The 24,202-nt window shown below is 41.7% G+C and overlaps 2 protein-coding genes across 3 annotated transcripts in view; one reads left to right on the top strand and one right to left on the bottom strand.

The window, feature by feature from the left end:
- LOC145411468 (uncharacterized) overlaps positions 1-8,226 on the top strand; it is a 73,180-nt gene extending 64,954 nt beyond the window's left edge. The window contains exons 6-8 of the mRNA XM_080281517.1: positions 4,597-4,807; positions 5,755-5,878; positions 7,896-8,226. Coding sequence (XP_080137643.1) covers positions 4,597-4,807; positions 5,755-5,878; positions 7,896-8,040 — 480 coding nt within the window. The 3' untranslated portion in view covers positions 8,041-8,226. The remainder of the gene's footprint in view (positions 1-4,596; positions 4,808-5,754; positions 5,879-7,895) is intronic.
- Positions 1-24,202, bottom strand: part of Arp8 (Actin-related protein 8) — a 189,480-nt gene that overhangs the window by 105,489 nt on the left and 59,789 nt on the right. The window lies entirely within an intron of this gene.

Raw genomic sequence — 24,202 nt, 5'->3', positions numbered from 1 at the left:
TATTTGTACAGTGAGTGCATAGGAGGTGTTGCATTTTTAGAGGTAGACTATGGGATAATGCTAATTTTGTGTGTGCCGTGTGTTGGGGAGAGCATGTAGAGACTGTCTGGCATGAAGGGACTGATCTTGCTGGTGAGTCTCTTGACTGCATGGAAGGGTTTTGTTATTTAGAGGTCATGCTATGTGCTGCAAGTGGGGCTGGAGTTGGCTTTGTGGGTAGGGTAAGGAGTGGTTGGAGGAAGTTCTGGGAGCTGTTGTCTCTCCTGACATTGAGAGGGCTCTCCCTCCATGCTAAGGGATCTTTGTATGCAGCACGTTTGGAGCGTAATGCTGTATGGCAGTAAGACCTGGCCAGTAAAGGAGGAGGACATTCGTTAAGTTCAAACATACAGAAACAATAATGATTAGATGGATATGTAGTGAGTCCTTGAATGAAACGCCTTAGGGCAGCTAGGTTAATGACTGAAAAGCTGAGAGGAAGGATGGGACTGGCTTGTATTGGTGTTGTACTGAGGAGGGAAGGACTGAGATAGTTTGGACATGTGGAGGGAACGGAGGATGACAAACAGGTGCAGAAAGTGATAATTGTAAATGTCAGGGGTTGGGCTGCAAGAGACAGACTGAGAAAGACCTGGGACGAGGTCATACAGTGTGATCTCAGGGATAAGGGACTGAATAGGGAGGCTGCCAGAGAAAGAGCTGCATGGAAAGATGCAATTAGCTGACCAAGGTCAATGAATGCAGGCATGTAGGAGCCTTTACAAACGATACCATACAATAAACAATAAGAAAAAGAGTAGGGAATTTTATTAAGCTACCAAGTTCTTCGGCTGCTAGGCTGTTAAGCGTAAAAGGAACTCCTTTCACTCTGATGCCTGTAATTACTTCCTACTTTACAAGAGATGGGAAAGAAATGTGTCCTTTCACCTTGACCTTCTTCTGAACCTGATATGTCTTCATTCGCAACAGAGTTCTCTTTTGGCCACGTCATTATCAATTTACTTTCAATTTCAATTGTTTTCTTCCAGATTCATTATCTGTCAAAGTACATGATTTAACTCATTCTTACCTTCACCTGTACATTTTATCGGGGTGTTTTACTGCACTTCATTACCTACACTGTATATAAATATGCATGTATCATGCTTTATAACCATGGCTCTTCTTAAAACTAAAGAAGAAAATCATAAACACAAGTTAGTGTGGGTATGATGTACAATACAGTATTTGGGCGAATTCCTAAATCATGTACAGATCATGACTCATATGTGGAGTAGGAGGCAAATTACATCACTACATTACAGGTGGCCCTCCACATTAGCAGAATCAACTTCACGGGTCTCACAGATTTGCGGATTGCCCCTCTGTAGAGCCAAAACTGAATTTAATGGGCATGGTTGTAAGAAGTTGGGGGTAAATATGTAGCTGATGACTTGCCCACACTATGGTGTAGGCAAGTCATAAGCTATCTGTGATATTTTATGCTGCTTTCAGGTCCCAGATGTGGTTTATTATCTACAGTATGTGCACGCTTGTTCACAGGGGGTGATTTGCGGATGTAAAGGCACTTACAGGAGGACGCACCAAACATTCGCAGAAAATCCACATTCATGGGGGTCTGGGTCCCCTAAGAGGGTCGCCTGTACATTATGACCAATGCCACCGCTTTGTTATTAGTTTTTACCATACAGTATCTTGTATTCGCCATCCTTAACCACATCACCATGGTACAGAGTAGTTTCAAGACCAGAGGATCATAATACAGTAATATCCCGATATATGATACCCCTAGATGCGATACCTCGGCTTAGGGACGGGGGTACAAATACCACCAAACTCCATTACATGATGGCCGAGCCCCAGTTTACAATGGGCCCTCTGACGTGGCATCCACAGGTGACAGGCCAAAATTTTGAATCGCATGCATTCCGGCGGCCAGCTGAGCCCGCCTACCTCCCAGGATGCGCAGAAACACTCGCACAGGCCCCATGGCCATCAGTCACCCCACACTCACCCATATCCTTCTTGCACTGGTCATCTCAGAGTAAGGAATTTTCTTACACTTGCCCACCACACATCATGCTGCACCACCAACATTTCGCAAGCTGTTATCATAGCGCATCGTAACTGTGTATGAGAAGTGCCATGAGCAGAGCACTGATACTAATCGTGTGTGGAGTGCAATTTTGTGTGAATTTCAGCCAAAATAAGTGTGATCATGTATGGTAAGAGTGCTGCACATGGTGGGGCTAGTGGTGGTGCTACTGGAGGCCATAGTCGGGGTGGTAAGCGGCCTGCTAGTGTTGGTGCTGGTGATGTTCCTGCGAAGTGTACAGTATGTGTAAAACTGTGCCCCTAGAAGTAAAGCTATATATTCTTAAGTGCCATGACAAAGACAAAGGTGCATATGCTATATATCGTTTTGGTTCTCCACCTGGCCCAGTTAACTGTCTCCACCATCATCAAGTAGAAGAAGGACATTAAGGCTGCTGCTGGGGAGGTTGCAACTTTATCCGTCTTGCATATCACCTGCCAGAGACAGCCTGCGATGGAGGAGCTGGAGTGGATACTCCGCAAGTGGGTGGAGGATCAGAACCGGTGGAAGGCACCCATGTGCCAGGCAATTATTTGCACTAATGCTCTCTTGCGATGGGAGGAAATCAAGGTGAGGCGGGATCTTGATGCTAGCAAGACCTTCAAGGCGAGCCATGGATGGTTTGACCAGTTCAAGAGGCAAGCTAATCTCCACCACGCGAAGATGTACTGTGAGGCAGCGAGTGAAGATACGGTGGTGGTAGCAACATATCCTGACGAACTGAAATGCATCATCGCGGAGTGTGCCTACAGTGTAAAGCAAGTCTTGAATTTTGATGAGGCTGGGCTCTTTTGGGAGAGAATGTCCTCCAAAACATATCTTGCAACAGATGAAAAGTCTATGCCAGGGTTCAAGGCCTCAAAGGACTGACTGATACTCTTGCTGGGGGGCAACGCCAAGTGACCTCAAGTTGAAGCCACTCCTTGTCTACCACTCCGAGAACCCCATGGCTCTGGTGGGATATGTTAAAGAGAACCTCAGGGTGATTTGGAAGTCGAACAAGAAGGCCTGGCTGACTTCCAATATCTGTTCGTCACATTTTCACTCATACATCTCTCGTGTCCAGAAGAGGTATGCCCTGCAGGAAAATCTGGCGAACAGATTTCTCGTGGTGGTAGACAATGCGCCTAGCCACCCTCCCGCAATGAAGGAATGCGCAAGCAACATAGAGGAGGTATTCCTGCCCCCCCACACCACATCCTTGATGCAACCCATGCACCAAGGGGTGATCACAGTGTTCAAAGCGTATTACCTCCACCACATTATGCAGCAGTTGGTAAGGGCCTGTGACAGTGATGATATGACAACAGTGCAGTGGTTCTAGAAGGGATACAATATATGCCATGCCCTAAAGAGCGTCACTGCAGCATGGCGTGAGGTTAGCCAGGCCACCATGAAAGGTGTGCGGTGGAAGCTGTGGCCGGTTATTGAATGAGGAGTTTGACTGGGACAAGGAAGGTTTGGAGCCAGCAGATCCAGTTGTTAGAATGACTATATTTGTAGTCGCCACGCTGTCAGTGCAAAATTTAAGTCGTGTGTGTGTGTGTGTGTGTGTGTGTGTGTGTGTGTGTGTGTGTGTAGTTTATAAGCCCAGCTACCCAGCTTTGTGAAGTGGAACGGTCACTTGAATAAAAATTATGAATATTGGTCTGGTGTTCTCTATTTGAACTTGGCACATAATGAGAAATACAATTATATATAAAAAAAAAATTAGCTTTCCATACAGCTGACCTAAGTGTGTGTGATAAATGTTGACTGCACACAATATACGAAGGAGCGGTGACGGTATAACTGACTGCTGATCAGGCCTAAGGTGGGGGGAGGGGAGAGGTGAGAGGCGGGGAAGACTTAAGACAAAGAACGAGAGAGAAGGGGGAGAGGGGGAGAGAAGCAAAGAGAAAGTTATATAAATTTAAAAAGAAAGAGTGAGTGGGAAAAGTAAATTCAGAGAGAGAGAGAGAGAGAGAGAGAGAGAGAGAGAGAGAGAGACAGCTGGGGGAAGTGAAAAGGTAAGCACTGGAACCCAGAATTGTGCAGCGGACGACACTGGATTACAATGATGGTGAATATTTTCAATTTGAGAATGCAGTTCAATATGGTAATAATTTATTCTAAAAATATAGTCCAAATCTTGGCCGTTGAAAGCGTGTGTGACAACAGTTTAGTCATGTTTACAGGACATGAGAAAATTTGCGTCTAATCAGTAACTGGCAGCTGGAGGTGGAGGGTGGGGGAGTTGGGGGCAGAAGGCGGGGTAGACTTGTTCGTGATTCCCCCCTTCCCTCTGTCCAGGGTAGAGGGGGGAAGGAAGGGGTAACCCGAGCAGAAATTAGTACGCATGACTGTACATTACATCACTTCATATGGGCCAAGGCAATTCCATCCTATTATATCACAAGTGAAAGGTAATTTTTAGGCAATGCAATGTGGCCTACAGCTCAATCTGTAAATGTATCCATTGACTACAAAATCCGAAGTTCTTTATTTATTCTTTACCTCAGGGCGGCACACCAATTCAGATGTACGTGTCAACCCACACTTTTGGTGCCTTCTACAAGTACCAAAGAGGCCAAAATCAGTTTGTGTATAGTTGGCAGGACACCAGAGAGGGACTTCCACTCTCCCCAACTTATCCACCCCTTCTACATGTGGTGGATTCCAGACCACTTCTCTACTCAGCTAGAGGTTCTCATGGACTCTGGGCAGCTCCAGGTAAACATACAAGTTTGACCCATCCTTCAAGAGTGCTTGAAAGTGCCATCCATTTCTTACAATGGAAAACAAATAATTCTCTATTTTGCTTTTTCTTTCCTTGCTTGCTGGATCCTACCTCACCCCAACCTTAGGTGGGAAAAATGAGCTCAGAATGATGATGATGATGACGGTGAATACAAATACCTTACACCCAATATTACAAGGAAGAGACAGTTGAGACAAACTTTCATTACATAGCAGGCTAAGATAAAATTGAAAGCTGATGAGCTACTACAAACAAATAATTACCCATTAAAGTTGGTAAAAATTTCAAGTATAAAATGTAAACTCTTCTGCAAACAAAAGAACTCAAGAGTATGCATTCATTATGTTCAGCTGTCTAAGCACTACAGAGGTCATACAGTTGTAATTTCTCTTACACCCTTCTGCCTCATTCTGTTTCTCCATTTCCTCAATCTTCCCTCTGCCTCTTTCATGCTCTGCAATCAACACCAAGTCATCAGCATACAATATCTCCCAAGGAAGTCCATTTCTGAAGTCATGTGAGAGAACTTCAAGCATCATGACAAACATTAAGGGTCTCAAGATTGACTCCTGATGCACACCAACATTCACAGAAAACCCATAACTCAAATCTCCATTCACTCTCACCTGGGTGCAAGCACCCACATACATTGCTATAACCACTCTAACCTGCCACTCCTCGATCCCTAGCTTTCTCACTGCCCACTTCACCGCCTCCCTACGAACACTGTCAAAGGCCTTCTCCAAATCAACAAAAACAAAGTAGAGCTCCCTTTTCTTTCCTATATATATTCCTGAAGCTGTCTGACAATAAATATGGCATCAGTGGTCCCTTTGCCTGGGACTGTACATCAGTATTATATTACTAGTAATAACAATACCAGGTATTAAATCAATAAGAGCTAATTTAATCCTGCTAGGGGTGCACCAGTACAACCACCTACCACTGTTGCAAGATGAGACTGGGAAAGGGACTGCCTGGAAGACTTGGCTGAATTTGCATGTTGTTGATGAAGCTAACTCTCACAGTGTCAATCAACACAAGTAAGTTTATTCTGTCCTTCAGTTACTGACTTCTGAATTTTTAAGTTTTAAACTGGGTATGTTTTTCTTTGTACTTTTTTAAATGCAAAACAAGGGAACCTCTGACTAAGAAATGACAAAAACTTATCCCTTCTAAGGAGAGCTAAAAAAGGAAGCCATTATACTATCATGTTCTGAGCAGTACAAGATGCCTAGACACTGACTTTAAATGAGTGGAGGTCAAAAGCAATGGGAAAGACATACAACAAATAGCTCCAGAGTTGACCAGTTGCATATATAAAAGACTGGATTTACCAGGTAACTACTAAATAACAAAACTGGACACAAAAACATTGTTGTTGTTGTTGCTGTTGCTGAACCTCATTATATATGAATCAGCAGACCTGTCAACTGCTGATAAGTAATGCCCCTAAGGAGATGTTTCACAGGTTCTCTACACTGTTGATGTTGTGTATGCATCTTGGTGTGGTATGTGCTGTGCAGAGCTCCCATTATGTGAGTTATGTTGTATGGGCCTGTTCTACAAACAGGGCATGTTTAATTCCACCCAATCCAAATGTAAGCTGGTAGCTGAGGAGGGCAGGGTGATGTCCGATCTAAGCTTGGCTAGGTGAACTCAATCATCTCTACTTAATGATACCTCCAATGGGTGGACGCCAAAAAGAAGGCTTGCAATATGGTGTTCTGATCCGGGTGTTGTATTACCCTGCATGTGAAGTATGTAGGTGATTCACTGCTAGGGTTTGATAGTGTTTGTGTGATGACTGTTTTATGTACCTCACTGTGCTGCACATCTTCATCATGTACCGACAGGGGTGTTGTGTACTGGCACAGGCTGCTGCAGAGAACTGCATGCCTCTCATAATCTCTCAAAAGGGAGGACTTTAGTTTCGGTGTATGTTACATGGTCTCAGTGCTGCTAGTGGTGATGCATAGGCTACTGTTCTGTATGGTTTGAATGGTGCTGTCATCATCATCACCATCATCAACTGAAACTCCACTGCTGATCAAAGGTCTCTCCCATCCTTTTCCAAGAATTCCTTGACTAAGCCATTCTCTGCCACATTTTGCCCACAAACACAATATGTTCAGGTTCTCATTATGAACACAACTAGACTTCTGCTTTCTCTCAATTACCTTTTCCTAAAAAGAAAAAATTCTTTTACAGGCTTCTACCCTTTGGTTCTTTCTTCTTTGCATTAATAAGAGGGGAAAAAAAAAGTTAGTCAATGAAGCTGCAAGGGATACTGTACTCGGCTAGACAATACTTTAAAATGATCAGTTTAAGCTGAATCACTTTCCATCATCATCATCGTCCAGACCTCCTTTCCCACCCTACAGGAAAGTGAGGAATCACTTTCCTAAATGTATAAATAATTCTCTTTAAACATTCTTTTCCTCATTCCATTTGTGGGTGGGATGAATGAGGCAGGATTGATGATGATGATGATGATGATGATGATGATGATGATTGATGATTGATGATGACGATGACGATAAACAAGCTTTACAAAATACCTCAATGTTTACAAGTACTTACGAGCAAATACAAAAGTGTTATATGGAGGTGCTTCAGGTCCTTCAGTAAACACCACTGCTGTGGTGTGGTGTGGGAGGGAGATTTTGTGTGATGTGGTGTAAGAGGATGGTATGGTGCTTTGTGCTGTGTGGTGTGGCTTCGCTAAAGTCAAACAATAAAGTCTACAGAAGTGAATCACCTCATGTTTGAAAATTGTAAGAGCCAGATGGACAGAATCATATGCTGCTTGCCAAAACTTCTTACAGAGCTATCATTACTCTTTGCTAACAATTTTCATCATAAAGCAATTCTCAAAAGGGATCATTTTCTACAATAATCATACCACTTTTTGCTACTATAATGCCCAAATGACCAAACTGTAGATGCAAGCAAGTCACAACAGAGAGAAAAATGGCTGTTATTGAAAATTATTTGTTCCTTCAGAGAAAAATCACAGAAACACAAAAACTGTCATTTATTTTTTCCCTCCATTAACAGATCCTGGTGGAGGTATGAAGGAAGGTGGGGCAACCCTGGTACTCGCTGTCACCTACTGATGGCTGGCTTATGTGAGGTTGTGAAGGGTCCAACAGGCATACCTCGCAAGCGACAAAACTTTCCTTGTCATTATACTAGTCCCTAGGTCTGCATTCTCATCAGCTTAAGAAGTTTTTAAGCACCTCTTTCTTACCCATTTATTTCTGCATATGTGCATTCATAACCTGTAGCATATTATTATGTAATACTGTATGCTGATATTATATCATCATCATCATCTTGACTTCTTTCCACCCAAGGATGGGTGGGGTAAGGTCCAAAAAGCAAGAAAAGAGAAGCAAGAAAGAGGAAGAACTTTAACATCATGCCTAATACAATACGTCAAACACATATTCATTCACCATTCAAACCCGATGAATCCAGTCTTACAGAGAAATTGCAAGGTGAAATAAGCAAAATAAATTGCTGTACGGGAGGAATATGGGGGACAACTTGGCCAACGAGACTACAGTAGAGCCTCTAGATATCAACAACAGACCAGTAAAGTACAATATGCCATGGATCAGAAATAACATTATCAAAGCCCTGAATCCTTGACCATGTGTGCAACAACTACATCATGTAATACATATGATTACAAATTACAACTTTATCCATAATTCACATCAAAGGGCATTATTAACTGAAAAGAAGCAAAATGATTAGTTGACAATAAATTAAGCAGGTATATTTCTCTAAGTTGCAATACTTCAGCAAGACAATCCTGAGAGAAAACCAGACATGACAATGTACAGTACAAACTTTCATATCTGAAAATCTTATTTCCAAAGGCCTCCAATTTCAAATATTTTAATGTACCAGTATTAGTGTGTGTTGATATCATCAGTCCTCACACATGCAATGTATATTTGGAAACAAGTTTTTTTTTCTTCAGGGGGTGAATGTTAAGAAAAGACAAAATTGCTAATGGAAGGTACTTCACTGTATTTATTGTTAACTGAACTCTGTACTGTTTATTACATGACTTCTCATTAGCCATCATTATGATTCTGCACTCCAAAATTTTCTATTTTCTGAAAGTCCCAGCATCCAAGAAATTTATATCTGAGAGTTTGTATTGCACTATAACTATCACACTACCATGCACAGAATATAAAATCATCTTGTGCCAACACAACAATAAAGTTATATGGTCTTTGAGAGACAAAGTTACAGAATGCATAGTGAGGCTGAATGGTCAAGAAGTGGAATATCTGAATGCCTTCATATATTCAGGTAGTATGTTGAGTAAGGATGGAACTTTAGGGCACAAAATGCATGAAACGGTACAGTAGGGAAGCCTGCAGGTTTACTGACAGCGATAAGGGAAAAAAAAAAAAAAAAAAGTCCTGCATGACAGCATAGTGATCCCCACTATAACATTATGGAAGTGATGTATGACCCTGTTGGAACGACACATGTCAGAAGTGAGAGCAATGGAAATTAGTTATCTGAGTAGAGCATGAGGAACCATGTGGAGAGACAGACAAACATGAAAGTGTATATTAGTTGAAAGCTTTATGAGAAATATCCAAAGATGGTTAACCATGTGCAGAGAATGGGGAATGACAGAATACCAAGTAAGTGTATGTGAGGTGGACGGGAACAAGTGGGGAAGACCAAGGATGAGACGGAAGATGGAGAGGTATATCACTGAGAGAAGTGCAAGTTGAGATAAAGCAGCCTAATGGCAGAAGACAGAATGACATGGAGGTGTTATGTCTGTGATCACCCCATCTGTGATTAAGGCATCTGGCTGTACAGTGATAGCCAAGAATAGGCCTATATATAAATAAACTGTTTACTTCAGAGCGGTACATGGTGTATTTCATTTTGTTTATAAAGGCTCTGACATGCATGCATGCATCAGCCTTGGTCACCTAATGACGGCTCTCCATGCTGTTTTTGTGTCCCATAAAGGATCACAGACAGTTTTACCAAGAATATCACTAATAGCAATTAAATGTACGATCAAATACGAAAGTCGTGTCGTGAATTTTGGTGAAAACTGTGGCATATGGGCAGTTAGAAGCAATCCCAAGAATTGCTATTTGCTCCAGGTGACCAGTCTGTGGATACGAGCATATTTTTGGTAACTAAACAAAATCAATCAATATATTATGTTTTTCTGACTATTTTTATTTGATACATATGAATAGCTTATAATCTTCTCTTTCTTTTTACTTCAGCAATGTTGAAATTCAGTTAGCTCAGTATGTGTCAAGAGGTCAGTTCTCCATCTTTATTAATTTAACTTGTAAAGTAGCTACTTAAACTGATAATTATAAGCTGCAATTGTCATTATTTGGCAGTGTTATAAAGCAAAATTGGCTAATGTATTCTACATATAAGGACAGAGTTACTGTATTATGATATCAGAATTTTTTTTTAGAGTGCCAAATGAATCCCACAGACGAGTTCAAACACATACAGTAACCAAGATGATCGAAGTCTATGCCAAACTATTACTGTGCTTCATTCTTGGTGCAATTCATTTCATATGCCAGAAGCAATGCTTGCAGGTGATGCTTCCATCACTGTGATTATTTCGTGGTCCTAAAACTGTGACATGAGGACAACCTAAATGATGACAGATCTCCGTTATGCCTTTCTCCAGAAGTAATGTTTACATCAAATGTTTGAGATGTCTGTTCAGGATTCGCTTCAAGTAAATAAAGGGAGATCATGAGACCTCTCATCTCCCTAATACTGTAGATGGATGCATGTTGCCTGACCTCTCCATACCAAGGTATATTAGATGTGCTTGAAGTTTTGTGGTAAGGTGTGAGATGAAATGGCCAAGCAATCATCATCTGACCATTTACATTTTGTCTCCCAGATGAAATCTGGACTCAGTAATTCTTGAGAGTCAGTGGCTGAGAAGATTAGGAGAAATACACTGAGGTGGTTTGGACATGTGGAGAGAATGGAGAAGGAAAGACTGACTAAGAGGGTGTATGTAGGTGAGGTGGAGGGAGGGAGAGGGAGGGGTAGACCGAGGATGAGGTGGAGGGATGGAGTTGAGAGGTATATGAGGGAGGGGGGGGGTGAGTTGGGGGGAGGGTAGTCAAATGGTGGGTGACAGAGTGACTTGGACGCGTTTTGTCTGCGGCCACCCTTTGCGGTATTAGGGCGTCGGGCTATAGATAGATAGATAGATAGATAGATAGACAGTGTTAAGGCTTTGGAATTTCATAGGTTCATATATATTGTCAACCCATCACCATCAGAAACGAAGTCTGAGGAAGTCAGGCTAGCCAACCACGAATATGTAACAGTGGTTGAACTCTCATAATGTTTCAAGTGTTACACTTAAACTTCAAACAAAACTGTGACACAACTTTTGTCTTTGGTTGTACATTACCTAAAAAAACTACTTGAAAAATAAGTGTTATGAAACAAGACACATCAACAAAGGGCAAAAATTCTGACGTAAGTTATCTAGTTAGTCCCTACACTGGTAGTCCTGTCTTCCTTATATGGCGGTAACTTCCCTAACCCCCAGCAGAAGGATGGTGCACTACAAAAAGGGAACTTAAGCCTGCAGTCCACTGGGCTCACATTTCAGATGAACTTAGGACCTCAACAACAACATATATATATATATATAAATAAATAAATATATATAAATATATATATATAAATATATATAAATAAATATAAATATATATAAATATATAAATAAATATATATAAATATATAAATAAATATATATAAATATATAAATATAAATATATATAATATATATAAATATATATAATATATATAAATATATATAAATATATATAATATATATAAATAAATATATATATATATATATATATATATATATATATATATATATATATACCGGTATATATATATATATATATATATATATATATATATATATATATATATAAAATATTGACTATTACTACTCAATTGTTTGTGTGCCCATCATCCACTGACAATATAGTGTTGCCTACTTTTTCTGTGTCTGACCTCCTCTCTTCCTATTTCTACCATACTTCCTGTCACTATTTATTACTCTTCTTTCCACTTCAGGAGGCATAACAGAGAGTGACATGTCAAATGGTTTCCTGAGTTACAGGAAACTATTTACAATGCAAGATGGTAACCATACAGCCAAATGACAGGGCGACATGGAGCCAATTATGGTGTTCCTGTTAACTAGATGGAGAAGCACATGTGGCATTGACCCAGGAACAAAACCTCCACATTAAACCCTGTGCCTCACTGTTAGGAGGGACTGTCAGCCAAATGGGAATATCAGTTCATTACATGGGATGACCTTGCAAGGGTGGTTGCTTACCTGCAGTTGATGGGTCTGCTCAATTGGACAAGCTGGGGTAGCACAAAAACAACAATGCAATTACTGTTGTTACTGCTTAATCCTGGTCTGTCTAGCCAAGCAGAACTGTTGACCATAGGTAAGCAACTGCTTCTATGAGGACATCCTACAGGTACAGCAGAGTATATACACTGTGCGGGGATCCAGTGCCCCCTTGTCGCACATAGTAACTCACCAGGGTTAGACTAGGGCCTTTCTCATGGCAAGATGTAGGGAAATATGAAGCTTGGCTCCTGGGTGAACACAGAATTTGCTCCATCCATAGTTCACATTACACCGTGTGTAGACTCCTCTATTTCGCCTCTATTTAGTTCAAATTAGCAAAATTCAACTATGATTGATCTGACTTTGTTTTTATTAGACACATGGATTTCTTCTCTCACTTGACTTGCTCTGATAATTCTGAAAATGCCAGAGATAACCAATGCTTAACTAAGCTATTTTCTAAATTACAAGTTAATTAATCTTCATTTAAAAGTACAGTATAAACATACAGTATCTTTCTGCATCATTCTAATCCCATTGCTCAACTCCATCTCAGCAGTCTTCATTTCTGCCACTGCCATTCTGGCACTGTAATCTTTCATTGCACTCCACCAATATAAATCATGTCTGTTACTTCTCTGCTTTCATTGCTCCTATTCATCGGTCACACACATTTTTTTTTTTTTTAATATGCCTGTTACTTCATTTCCATTTGTAATTATCCTTCTATATTCATCCCAGCACACTCTCATATCTTTCCACTTTCTTTTCTCTGCTTTTTTGCACCTCTTATTTAAAATGATTTTTAGCTTTCTAAGCAATTTACATTAGTTTTTCTTCCAAGAGTGTCATTTATCTTTTGTTTTCTTTTTACTACTCTTGTCATGTGATTTTTATGCCCAACATACAGTACATCCCCCTAGTATGTGCCTACATGGGCGGCAGGCGTGCTCGCGTACTGGGATATCGCGTACTAGGAATACATAAACTAATGGGAAAATAACATATGGGAGGAACCCCCCCTATATCAGTGACCTTGTGATCCGTTTGAGGGAAAATATCTACGACATATACAGTACGTTACAGTAGGATCTCGCCAATAACGTCTAACTGGTGCCAGAAAATAAGATTAGTTGTTAAATTGTCATGAGTAATATAAAACTCATCTTAAACGAGTTAAGGAGGTGTTTGGTGTGATGATTGTTTCAAGGCCTGTGCATGGGGGTTACTGTGGCATACCCCCTGATCCCTCGCTGGCCTCGTCCCCACTCCTGCCTCTCGTGCTAGGGTCACTAACTTCCATCAGGAGATCATCAAACCCCATGAATTCAAAATCTTCAGGAAAGTCCCCAGTGTCATCAATGTCATCATCCAGTCAACCCCTCTCTGTTGTTCTTCCTCGGCTGGCCGGCGTTGTGAAAGAAAGCAAGTGATGAGTGACTGATGGCAGGCATTCACTCAGTTGTGATACTGTTTCTGGGATTTTCTTGAAATCTTATTTACAAGTCCAATCATTAGTCATTTATTCTGATGGCTGCTCTCTCTCCATCTCAACGGACTTGAGTTATGGCAGGAGTGCCGACCATGCTTGTTTAACGGTTGCCAATGTCATATTATTCCAGGCTTTGACGAAGAAATTCACGGCCTGTCGAATGTTATATTTCTTCCAGAATACAGCAACAGTAATTATGGTCGGGGTTGCAAGTATGCCAGATGGAGCATGTGAGTCAGGTGGGGCTGTGAAGGTGGAGGGGGAGGTGGCTGGTGAGTCAGGTGGGGCAGTGGAGGTGGAGGAGATGGCAGCGAGCAAGTCAGGGAAGGTGATGAGGGAAGGATCCTCCATCTCCTCCCCGCTACTGCTCACATTTTCGGCAATTTCCTTCATCTCTTCTTCCTTGTCTGTTTCATTCCTCATCTTGTTATGGGCATATTTGTAGTATAACAACTTGGCATTTGTGAAATAACTGTTACTCATGTGAATCCAAACGTCATTACAGAAAGGGGTGATGAGGGTGGAGCGTAGTGGTATGACAGGTCTTGCTCTTGGGGTTCATAATGGAAAACACCGGTTTTGGGCAGTTTTTTCCTGCTGCCTCACATGGCATGGGTGTGATTCGCATACTCTGGTTAGGAAAATATTAAAAACAGGTCCTTGCGTACTAGGGGTTTCGCGTACTAGGATCTCGCATACTAGGGGGATGTACCATACTTCCTTCTTTCACTTGAACCCTTCTACATTCAACATTTCTACTACTGTCCTTTCTAAAGCTCTGCATCCCACCAAATTGCAACTTACTGCTAACATCACAACACCACACACTACTTTACCATTCCTAATCAAACAATCCTTTTATTGAGACATTCCACTAGCTATCCAGATCAGTTTGCTCCTAATAAACTGACCAACTGCCCACTACCTTAACCTGGTATTCATCTGCTGCTATTTTGTTTCTTAGCTTTGGTTCATCTTGTACTGAATGCTCCTATCTCCCTCGCACCTCACTCCTCTCAGCTACACCACAGTCATATAGTCAGACCCTCCACATCATCCTCTCATCGCCCTCATATTAGCAACATTTTTTTTGACATGCAATAATCAATAAGACTTCTTTCAGCTCTCTCTTCTGTTTCTCTGTACTGTGTATATCTCTGAACATCTTAATACTGTATATGAATTACTAATGACAACTTCCTTTCCTGGCATGTCCTTCAGTCACCTTCCATTGTTATTCTTCTGTGTACTTCGTAATGACCGAACATATTATTAAGATGACCACTGTCAATTTCCACATTCATGTCACATCAAAAACACTCTACGTCACTAGGATATCTGTTGCAGCACTTCGTCCAGTCAGTCTCAGAAACTTTCATTTTCCTTGGCCCACCTAGATCGTTACGGGGTGCATATGCAACGATCAATGGCACTTTCACCATCTCAAACATCCATACACCTCAACCTGCCACAGTTACAATTTTACTCTCAATATATTTCATTCTTTCATTGGAACCCTTTTCCCGTGAAAAGTGTGTGCAACAACATAAATTACTGATATGTGTGCTGATGGAGCAGTTGGTGCAGAAGAGGACCTATGCATCCAGGAGGAAATATGAAAGTTTAAAAACCAAGCTGGAAGGGATGCCTTCTACAGTAAGATCAGTAGAGTGGTGCCTGACCAGAGAGATGTTGACAGAAGTGTTAATGAGCAGCACCACGCTCTCAAGAACAATCTCTTAAGAGCTACTGATTCAGTATGTGGTTGAACAACGGGCCCTCCGAGACATAGGGTAACATGTTGGTGGAATGCGGATGTAGAAGCTGCAATTAGGGAGAAAAGAAGACTTTCCTGGGAATGGAAAAGGGGTGGCAGAGAGAGGAATACTTGGCTGCCAAGTGTTGGGCGAGAAAGAAGGTCTACATGGTAAATTCTGAGTCTCAGAGACTATTACTGGATAACCTACTGTAAATAATAATGAAAGGAAGACAGTATTTAAGGTGGTAAGTCAGATGAAAGAGGAAAACAGGGATATCACAGGAGAGCAATGTGTGTGAAGAATGATGAAGTAGTGGTGGACAATGAGGATATTAAAGACACCTGGAGAGAGCATTATAACCGGCTGCTGAATAGGGAGTTTGGCTGGAACAGGGAAGGTTTAGAGTCTGCAGATCCAGTATTTGGTCACTGGCCTTTGATTCACGCTGCTACTGCAAGTAGGGGAACAGGCAGGATGTAGTTGGGGAAGGCAGCAGGCATGTCTGGGTTGACTACTGAAATGCTGAAAGCCTTACGAGCTATGAATCTGATAAATTTGATTGTATATGAGTGTGTTGTCCCAGATGACTGGCTGAAGAGTGTAACTGTAAATGAGTGTTAGGGGAATGGTGATGTCCTGAAAAGTGGAAACTACAGAGGCAAAAAACTGCTGGACCATGGAGCATGGACCACACAATGCAGGTAATGGAAAGTCCTAGTAGGTATGATAAGGGAAAGACTGAATATTGATGAAATGCAGTTTGGGTTTTTTGCCAAGCAAATGAACCACTGATACCACATTCATTGTCCAGCAGCTTTAGGAAAAATATGGAAGAAAGAAAAATGACCTATACTTTGTTTTTGCTGATTTGGAGAAGGCTTTTAACAGACTCCCTAGGGAGGTGGTGAGACGGGCAAGGGGAGAGCTTGGGAATGAGGAGTGGCTGGCTAGAGTGGTTTTGGCTATGTATGTGGGTGCTCACACTCAGGTGAGAGTGAATGGAGATTTCAGTGAAGAGTTTTATATGAATGCTGTGCATCAAAGGTCAGTCATCAGACTCTGTTTGCAATGGTGCTTAAAGCTTTTTCATGTAACTTTAGAAAAGGACTCCCATGGAAGATGTATGCTGATGACTTGCTTGATAGCAGAGAATGAAAGGGAGGTGGAAGAAAAATTCAGGAAATGGAGAGAGAATGAGGCACAAGGGTTTAAAAGTAAATGAGGATAAAACAAGTGATGATATCTAGAGCTGGTGGCAGTACTATCAAAGAAGAGGGAGAGTGGCCACATCCAGTTTGCCACAGGGGTGTGTGTTTGCAGTAAGTGCATGAGAGATGTACTGATATTAGGGGTAGGCTGCACAATACTGTACTATAATGATGATCTGATGTGTGCAGTGTGTTGTGTAAAGCACGTAAAGACTGTCAGGCATAAAAGAATTGATCTTGCTGCAGAGTCTCTAGAGTATGTAGAAAAGTTTTGTTATTTGAGGGACATGATATGTGATGGAAGTGTGGTTAGGGTAAGGAGTGGCTGGAGGAAATTAAAGGAGCTGTTGCCTCTCCTAACACTGAGAGGGCTCTCCCTCCATGCTAAGGTACCGGTATCTTTGTGTGTGGCATGTGTTAGGAATGTACTGCTGTATGGTAGTGAGACCTGGGCAGTAATGGAAGAGGATATTCTCAGGATCAAATGTACAGAAATGACAATGATTAGGTGGATGTGCAGTGGGTCCCTGAATGCAAGGCCTGGGGGGGCTAGGTTTACAATGGAAGAGCTGAGAGGTAGGATGGCACTGGAATGTATTGGTGCTGTGATAAATAGAGGTAGATTGAGATTGTATGAGCTTGTGGTCAGGCTAAGGGATGATAAATCGGTGAAGAAAGTGAAAAGAGTTAATGTTAGGGGTTGGGTTGTGAAAGGTAAAACAAAAAATACCAGGGATGAAGTCACTGAGTGTGACCTCAGGGACAAGGGACTGAACAGGGATGTTGCCAAGGTCTGAGCAGCATGGACAGCCACCATTAAGTGACCTCGAGTAACACATACAAGCATGTTTGAGCCTTTAAAAACAGAACGAAACAATGTATGTATGTGTGTGTGTACATACATCTATCTATCTATTGCCAGACGCCTCAATCCCGTTCGGGGTGGCCACAAACAAATCGCCTCCACGTCACCCTGTCCCCTGCCATTTCACTGCCCTGCTCCCAACTCACACCCTCCTCTCTCATATACCTCTCCATCCCATCCCTCCATCTCATCCTCGGCCTCCCCCTCCCTCTTCCCCCCCCCCACCTCACTCACATACACTCTCTTTGTCAGTCTTTCACCCTCCATCCTCTCCACATGGCCAAACCACCTCAGTGTATTCCTCCTAGCGCTTCCTATCACATCCACATCCACACCACAACGCTCCTTTATGTCCTCATTTGTCAGCCTATCTCTCCATATGACTCCACAGGCTCCTCTTAAATAACTCATTTCCACTGCCCTCACTCTTGACTTGTGTCCTTCCAACAACGTCCAGGCTTCACTTCTATACGTTAGAGTTGGTATCACAATACTGTCATGTAGTAGCTTTTTCACTTCCATGCTCACTTCCCTGTTTCTTATTACTGCTTTCAAGGAACCAGCAACCTTTCTTCCCTGCTGTACCCTTTCAAACACTTCACCCTCCAACCCTCCCTCCTTACTCATCACACTACCGAAGTACTTAAACGTACTCACATTTTCCAATTCCTCACCATCCAACCTCGCTGTACATTCATTGACTTCACCTATATATATATATATATATATATGTGTGGGGTGCCACAGGAAATGATTGATTGATTGACTGATATACATTTATATATATATATATATATATATATATATATATATATATATATACTGTATATACATGGAGCCTCTGTGGTACAGTGGTAAAGTGTGCGTTTTCGCACACTGAAGTACGAGGGTTCGCGCCCCGCCAGGGTAATAAACTTTGGGAGCGTTCTTCTGGCAACGTACTGCTTGGCGGACATCAGGGGTGCTGTGGTTGAACCAGTGTCGCATACTATAAAGTATGCTTGCACCCAGTTGGCTTGCGCAGGCCGATTACACTTGGTTCACAGACTACACACACATCCAAAGCCACTACAACACTACAATTACACTTACAAGCACTTCTCACCCGCAACAAGGAGAGGGCCTTCAAAAGGTACCGGAGCCAACCCACCCCTGAATCACATCATCTTTATGTTTCTGCCCGGAATCATGCTAAGTCTGTTCTTCGCTCTACTAAAAATAATTTCATCCATACTAAATGCTCTCAACTCTCCAACTCGAATTCTTCCCGCTCCTTCTGGCATCTTGCCAAAAATCTTTCTAACAACTTTACCTCATCATCCTTCCCTCCTCTTTTCTACTCTGATGGTTCTGTAGCTATTTCTTCTACTGATAAAGCAGATCTCTTCGCACAGACTTTCTCCTCCAATTCTACCTTAGACGATTCCGGTGCTGTTCCTCCATCACTTCCCCCCTCTGACTTCCTCATGGCTGACATTAAAATTTCTTCAGTTGATGTATTTTCTGCCATCACTGGCCTCAGTACTAACAAGGCATATGGGCCTGATGGGGTCCCTCCTGTTGTTCTCAAGAACTGTGCTTCTGTGCTTACACCCTGGCTAGGCAAACTCTTTCGTCTTTGTCTGTCAACTTGTACCTTTCCTTCTTGCTGGAAGTTTGCTCTCATTCAGCCAGTCCCAAAGAAGGGTGACCACTCCCAACCCTCCAACTATCGTCCAATTGCTTTAACGTCCTGTATTTCAAAAGTTTTCGAGTCAATTCTTAATAGAAAAATTTTAAGGCATCTTTCCTATCACAACCTTCTTTCCGATCGTCAGTATGGGTTCCGTCAGGGACGCTCCACTGGCGATCTTCTCCCCTACCTTTCAGACTCCTGGTCATCCTCCTTTCGGGACTTTGGCGAAAGCTTTGCCATTGCACTTGACATCTCAAAGGCTTTCGATCGAGTCTGGCATAAATCTTTAATTTCCAAACTGCCCTCCTATGGTTTCTATCCTTCTATCTGTGCCTTCATCGCTAGCTTCCTTTCTGGTCGTTCTATAGCCGCTGTTATAGACGGCCATCGTTCTTCTCCTAGATCTATCAACAGTGGTGTTCCTCAGGGCTCTGTCCTATCACCAACTCTCTTCCTTTTATTCATCAATGATCTTCTAAGCTGTACATCTAACCCTATCCACTCATATGCTGATGACTCCACCCTTCACCTTTCCATTCGGTTCCCGCAACGTCCATCTCAACAGTTACTTCAACAAACAAGGGATGAGGCTATGGCACACCTAATGTCTGACTTGGCTCGTATCTTTGACTGGGGTAAAAATAATATGGTTGTCTTTAATGCATCTAAGACTCAGTTCTTACACCTTTCAACCTGACAAAATCTTCCACAGGTATACCCACTAATGTTTAATAATATTCAGCTTAATCCTACATCATCCTTGAACATGCTTGGGGTTTCATTTACTCGGGACTTATCTTGGAAAGATCATATTACATCTCTTGTAAAATCTGCTTCCAAGAGATTGGGTGTGCTAAGCCGACTCCGCTCTTTCTTTACCCCTGCGCAATTGTTGACTCTATACAGGGGTTTTATCCGCCCCTGTGTGGAGTACAACTCTCATGTGTGGGGAGGCTCCCCTCGTACAGCTCTTCTCAATAGGGTGGAGTCAAAGGCTTTTCGTCTCATTAACTCTCCTCCTCTTACTGACTCCCTTCAACATCTGTCTCTTCGCCGCACTGTTGCATCTTTATCTCTTTTCTATCGCTACTTTAATGGTCACTGCTCCTCTGAACTGTCTGCTTGCATTCCTCCACCTCTACGACGGGCGCGTAGCACCCGTCTGGCAGCAGACTCTCATCCTTTTTCTGTCCAACTCTCTAATGCAAGAATTAACCGTTACTCCCAGTCTTTCATTTATGCAACAGGTCAACTCTGGAACTGTCTCCCTCTGTCTGTATTTCCTGCTGCCTATGATCTCCAGTCTTTCAAACGCAGTGTGTCCAGGCATCTCAAAATGATCGGATCTTGAATTTGGCTCTATATTGTATTTTGTTTTTCTCTTGGAGGGAACTGTTACTGCGGGCTCATGGCCTTTGGTTCCTTCTTCCTCGCATAAAAAAAAAAAAAAAAAATACAATCTCTACCAGACAGCCTAAGCCACTTGGTAGAGATACATTGGCTGTATTGTCCCCACTTTCGTAGGGATAAGCTGGTCCTGCAGCGGACACTCAAACAGCTGATGAGATGAGATGACATGATATATATATATATATATATACAGTATATATATATATATACAGGGTGTAACGCGACGTATGACAAAAACTTACACTAATGATCTATCATGTAATTCTGAGTATATTTTGTTCTATAAACATATGCTCTCTGCGACCCAAGTTCAGTACCCAGCATTCGGCTGTTTTGTGTAAAAGCTCGTCTCTTGCATGCGCCATTGGGTGAGAGCTTCGCAGGGCGACGGGAGACGAGTATTATTAGCTTATACTGTACTATACATAAAAATCCCATATCCTATCAGTACGCATGAGTTTTAAGAAGAAACTTTACGTAGTCTATTGATTCTTTAACATCGTCATGCATTCATGCAATTCTTTTGCACATATCGACTGTAATTAAGGATTAAATTCAAATTTTATGGCTTGCAAGGGAGTAGGGAGGGAGGGAGGACAGGCTGGTGTTTTGTGCCAGTTATGTAATATTTGGTTTGTAGGATGTTGCTACCAGCTTTATCATAACACCCACAGCTCATTTAGTGAAAAAAAACTTATTCTAATGGGAGATTAGCCTCACTTTAAGTCAGGAAGGATTTTATTAATCACAATTTTTCTGCTGCAAGTAAACGTGGCGCCATTGGGTATCTCCACCTGTGTTCCTCTCTGCAGCACATCATCGCAGAATCCGTAAAAAAATACACGATATCTGCATATTCTTCACTGCTGTACGTACATGGCATGCTGTTTCATGAACATGTGAAGCTGAGCCCGGTGAACAACAGAACCCGAAGAACAGTATTTAAAGTATGTGCCTCCCCTGCAAATGTTCCCGTTCAAATGACACTGGACGCAGGGTTGCCAAGTCCTTATCATCAGTCTCACTAGTTTAGTCCTGAAAACTTGCTAGAATGTCGCTAGATAATAAACACTGAAAAACATTGCTAGAAAATACGATAAAATCTCTAGAATATCACCTAAAAATGGCAAAAATATCCAGAATGTAGCTAGATATCATGTTGCCAGATGTTAGTGCCGCAAGTAGAAGCAAGAAAATAGGTCTAGCAACATAGTCGTTACATTGGCAATCCTGTATCACTGTTCTCACGTCAGCATATGAAAAAAATGGTGCCACATTTACTTGCAGCAGAAAAATTGTTATGAATAATAATATTACTCCTGACTTAAAGTGAGGCTAGTCACTCAGTATGGTAATATTCTTTCACTGAATGAGCTGTGGGTGTTATGATAATGCTGGTAGCAACATCCTACAAACCAAATATTACATAACTGGCACAAAACACCAGCCTGTCCTCCCTCCCTCCCTACTCCCTTGCAAGCCATAAAATTTGAATTTAATCCTTAATTACAGTCGATATGTGCAAAAGAATTGCATGAATGCATGACTCGATGTTAAAGAATCAATAGACTACGTAAAGTTTCTTCTTAAAACTCGTGTGTACTGATAGGATATGGGATTTTTATGTATAGTACAGTATAAGCTAATAATACTCGTCTACCGTCACCCTGCGAAGCTCTCGCCCAATGGCGCATGCAAGAGACGAGCTTTTACACAAAACAGCCGAATGCTGGGTACTGAACTGGGGTCGCAGAGAGCATATGTTTATAGAACAAAATATACTCAGAATTACATGATAGATCATTGGTGTAAGTTTTTGTCATACGTCGCGTTACACCCAGTATAAATATATATATATATATATATATATATATATATATATATATATATATATATATATGTATATATATATATATATATATATATATGTATATATATATATATATATATATATATATATGTGTGTGTGTATATATATATATAATATATATATATATATATATATATATATATATATATGTGTGTGTGTATATATATATATATATATATATATATATATATATATATATATATACAGTAGTCCCTCCAGGAGGCGGTGGCAGAATCGGTAAAGAGGCGGAATGCAGTCCTAATGGACCCAGGTTCGAATTCCGGCTGGGGCAGGGAACACTTTAAGGATCCGAATTTCTTAAAAGGCAGACTTTTCTGATCTACCAGATGACCCGCCGACATGTCATAAAAGTATTCCCGCTAATACCAGTGCACCAATGGTATGTGTCAGCGCCGAAGTGGTGACATGTGGAGATAATATAGGAGGACTACTGGGACTTGGGAACAGGCACTGAAGCCTTTGTCCAGAGTTGGACACTTAAAAAAAAAAAAAAAAAAAAAAACCCTGGGGGTAGGGGGGTTTTTCAAGAATACTCCCCCAGTATCCCTGCTTGTCGTAAAAGGCGACTAAAAGGGTTGGCGGAGGGTTAGTGCCCCTCCCCGGAAAACAACTAACTAAAAAAACAAACAAGAAGCCTCGGACAAGGACTGACCAAACGTTGACGACCCAGGACCGGACAAAGGACTTGGTAATGTGTACATGGAATGTAAGAGGAGCGAATGATGAAGTGAAAGAGAGAGAGATTGTCCAGGTGCTTGAGGATGCGAAAGTGGATGTATGTGGAATAACTGAAACAAAATGGAGAGGAGAAAGTGTGAGAGAATGGGAGTATGGATGGGGTATATGTGCAGGAGTAGATGAGAATGAGAGGGCAAAGGAAGGAGTGTGTATAGTTGTGAGTAAAAGATGGAAGAAGAGCATAAGACAGTATGGATCAGTTGGGTCAAGGATTGTGTGGGTAAAGTTGAAAGTTGGAATACAAATGTGGGCGATTGTGTGTGTGTATGCGCCAACGCAAGATCGTGCTAGAAGAGTGAGAGAAGAGTTCTGGACAAATGTGGAAGTGTGCATGGAAAAGTTTGGAAGGAATGAGAGAGTGTTTTTGATTGGTGATATGAATGGTAAAGTTGGTAATGTGAAGGTGGATGGAATAGTTGGTGAGTGGGGTGTGCCTGCTGAGGTAGATGAGAATGGGAGTGCGTTAGTGGACATTTGTGCTGGGAGGTGGTTGGTAATAGCCAATACCCTCTTCAGGCATAAAATGATCCACAGGTATACATGGCGAGTGATGAGAAGGGTGGGTGGTGAACTGAATGAAAGGAAGGCAATGATTGATTATGTGTGTGTGGATGAAAGGATGCGAAGATGTGTAAAGGATGCAAGAGTGTATAGAGGTTGGGGGAGTGGACTTTCTGACCACTACTTGGTCGTGGCCAGAATTAGGATGCAATTAAGATGGAGGAATAGAAGAAGGGAAAGACGAGAGGAAGGAGTAGTTGCAAGGAGAGTGGAAAGGTTACAAGAGGATGAGAAAAAGGCAGAGTATAAGAGAGAAGTGGAGGAACGATTGGGCAAATATAAATTGGAGCAGATGGGAGACGTGGAAGGTGTGTGTAAGATATTTACAG

This window comes from Coenobita brevimanus, chromosome 89 (assembly GCF_032717465.1).
Source record: "Coenobita brevimanus isolate Jiangsu-jjx chromosome 89, ASM3271746v2, whole genome shotgun sequence".
NCBI lineage: Eukaryota > Metazoa > Arthropoda > Malacostraca > Decapoda > Coenobitidae > Coenobita > Coenobita brevimanus.
This window is presented reverse-complemented; position numbering and strand designations above follow the sequence as displayed.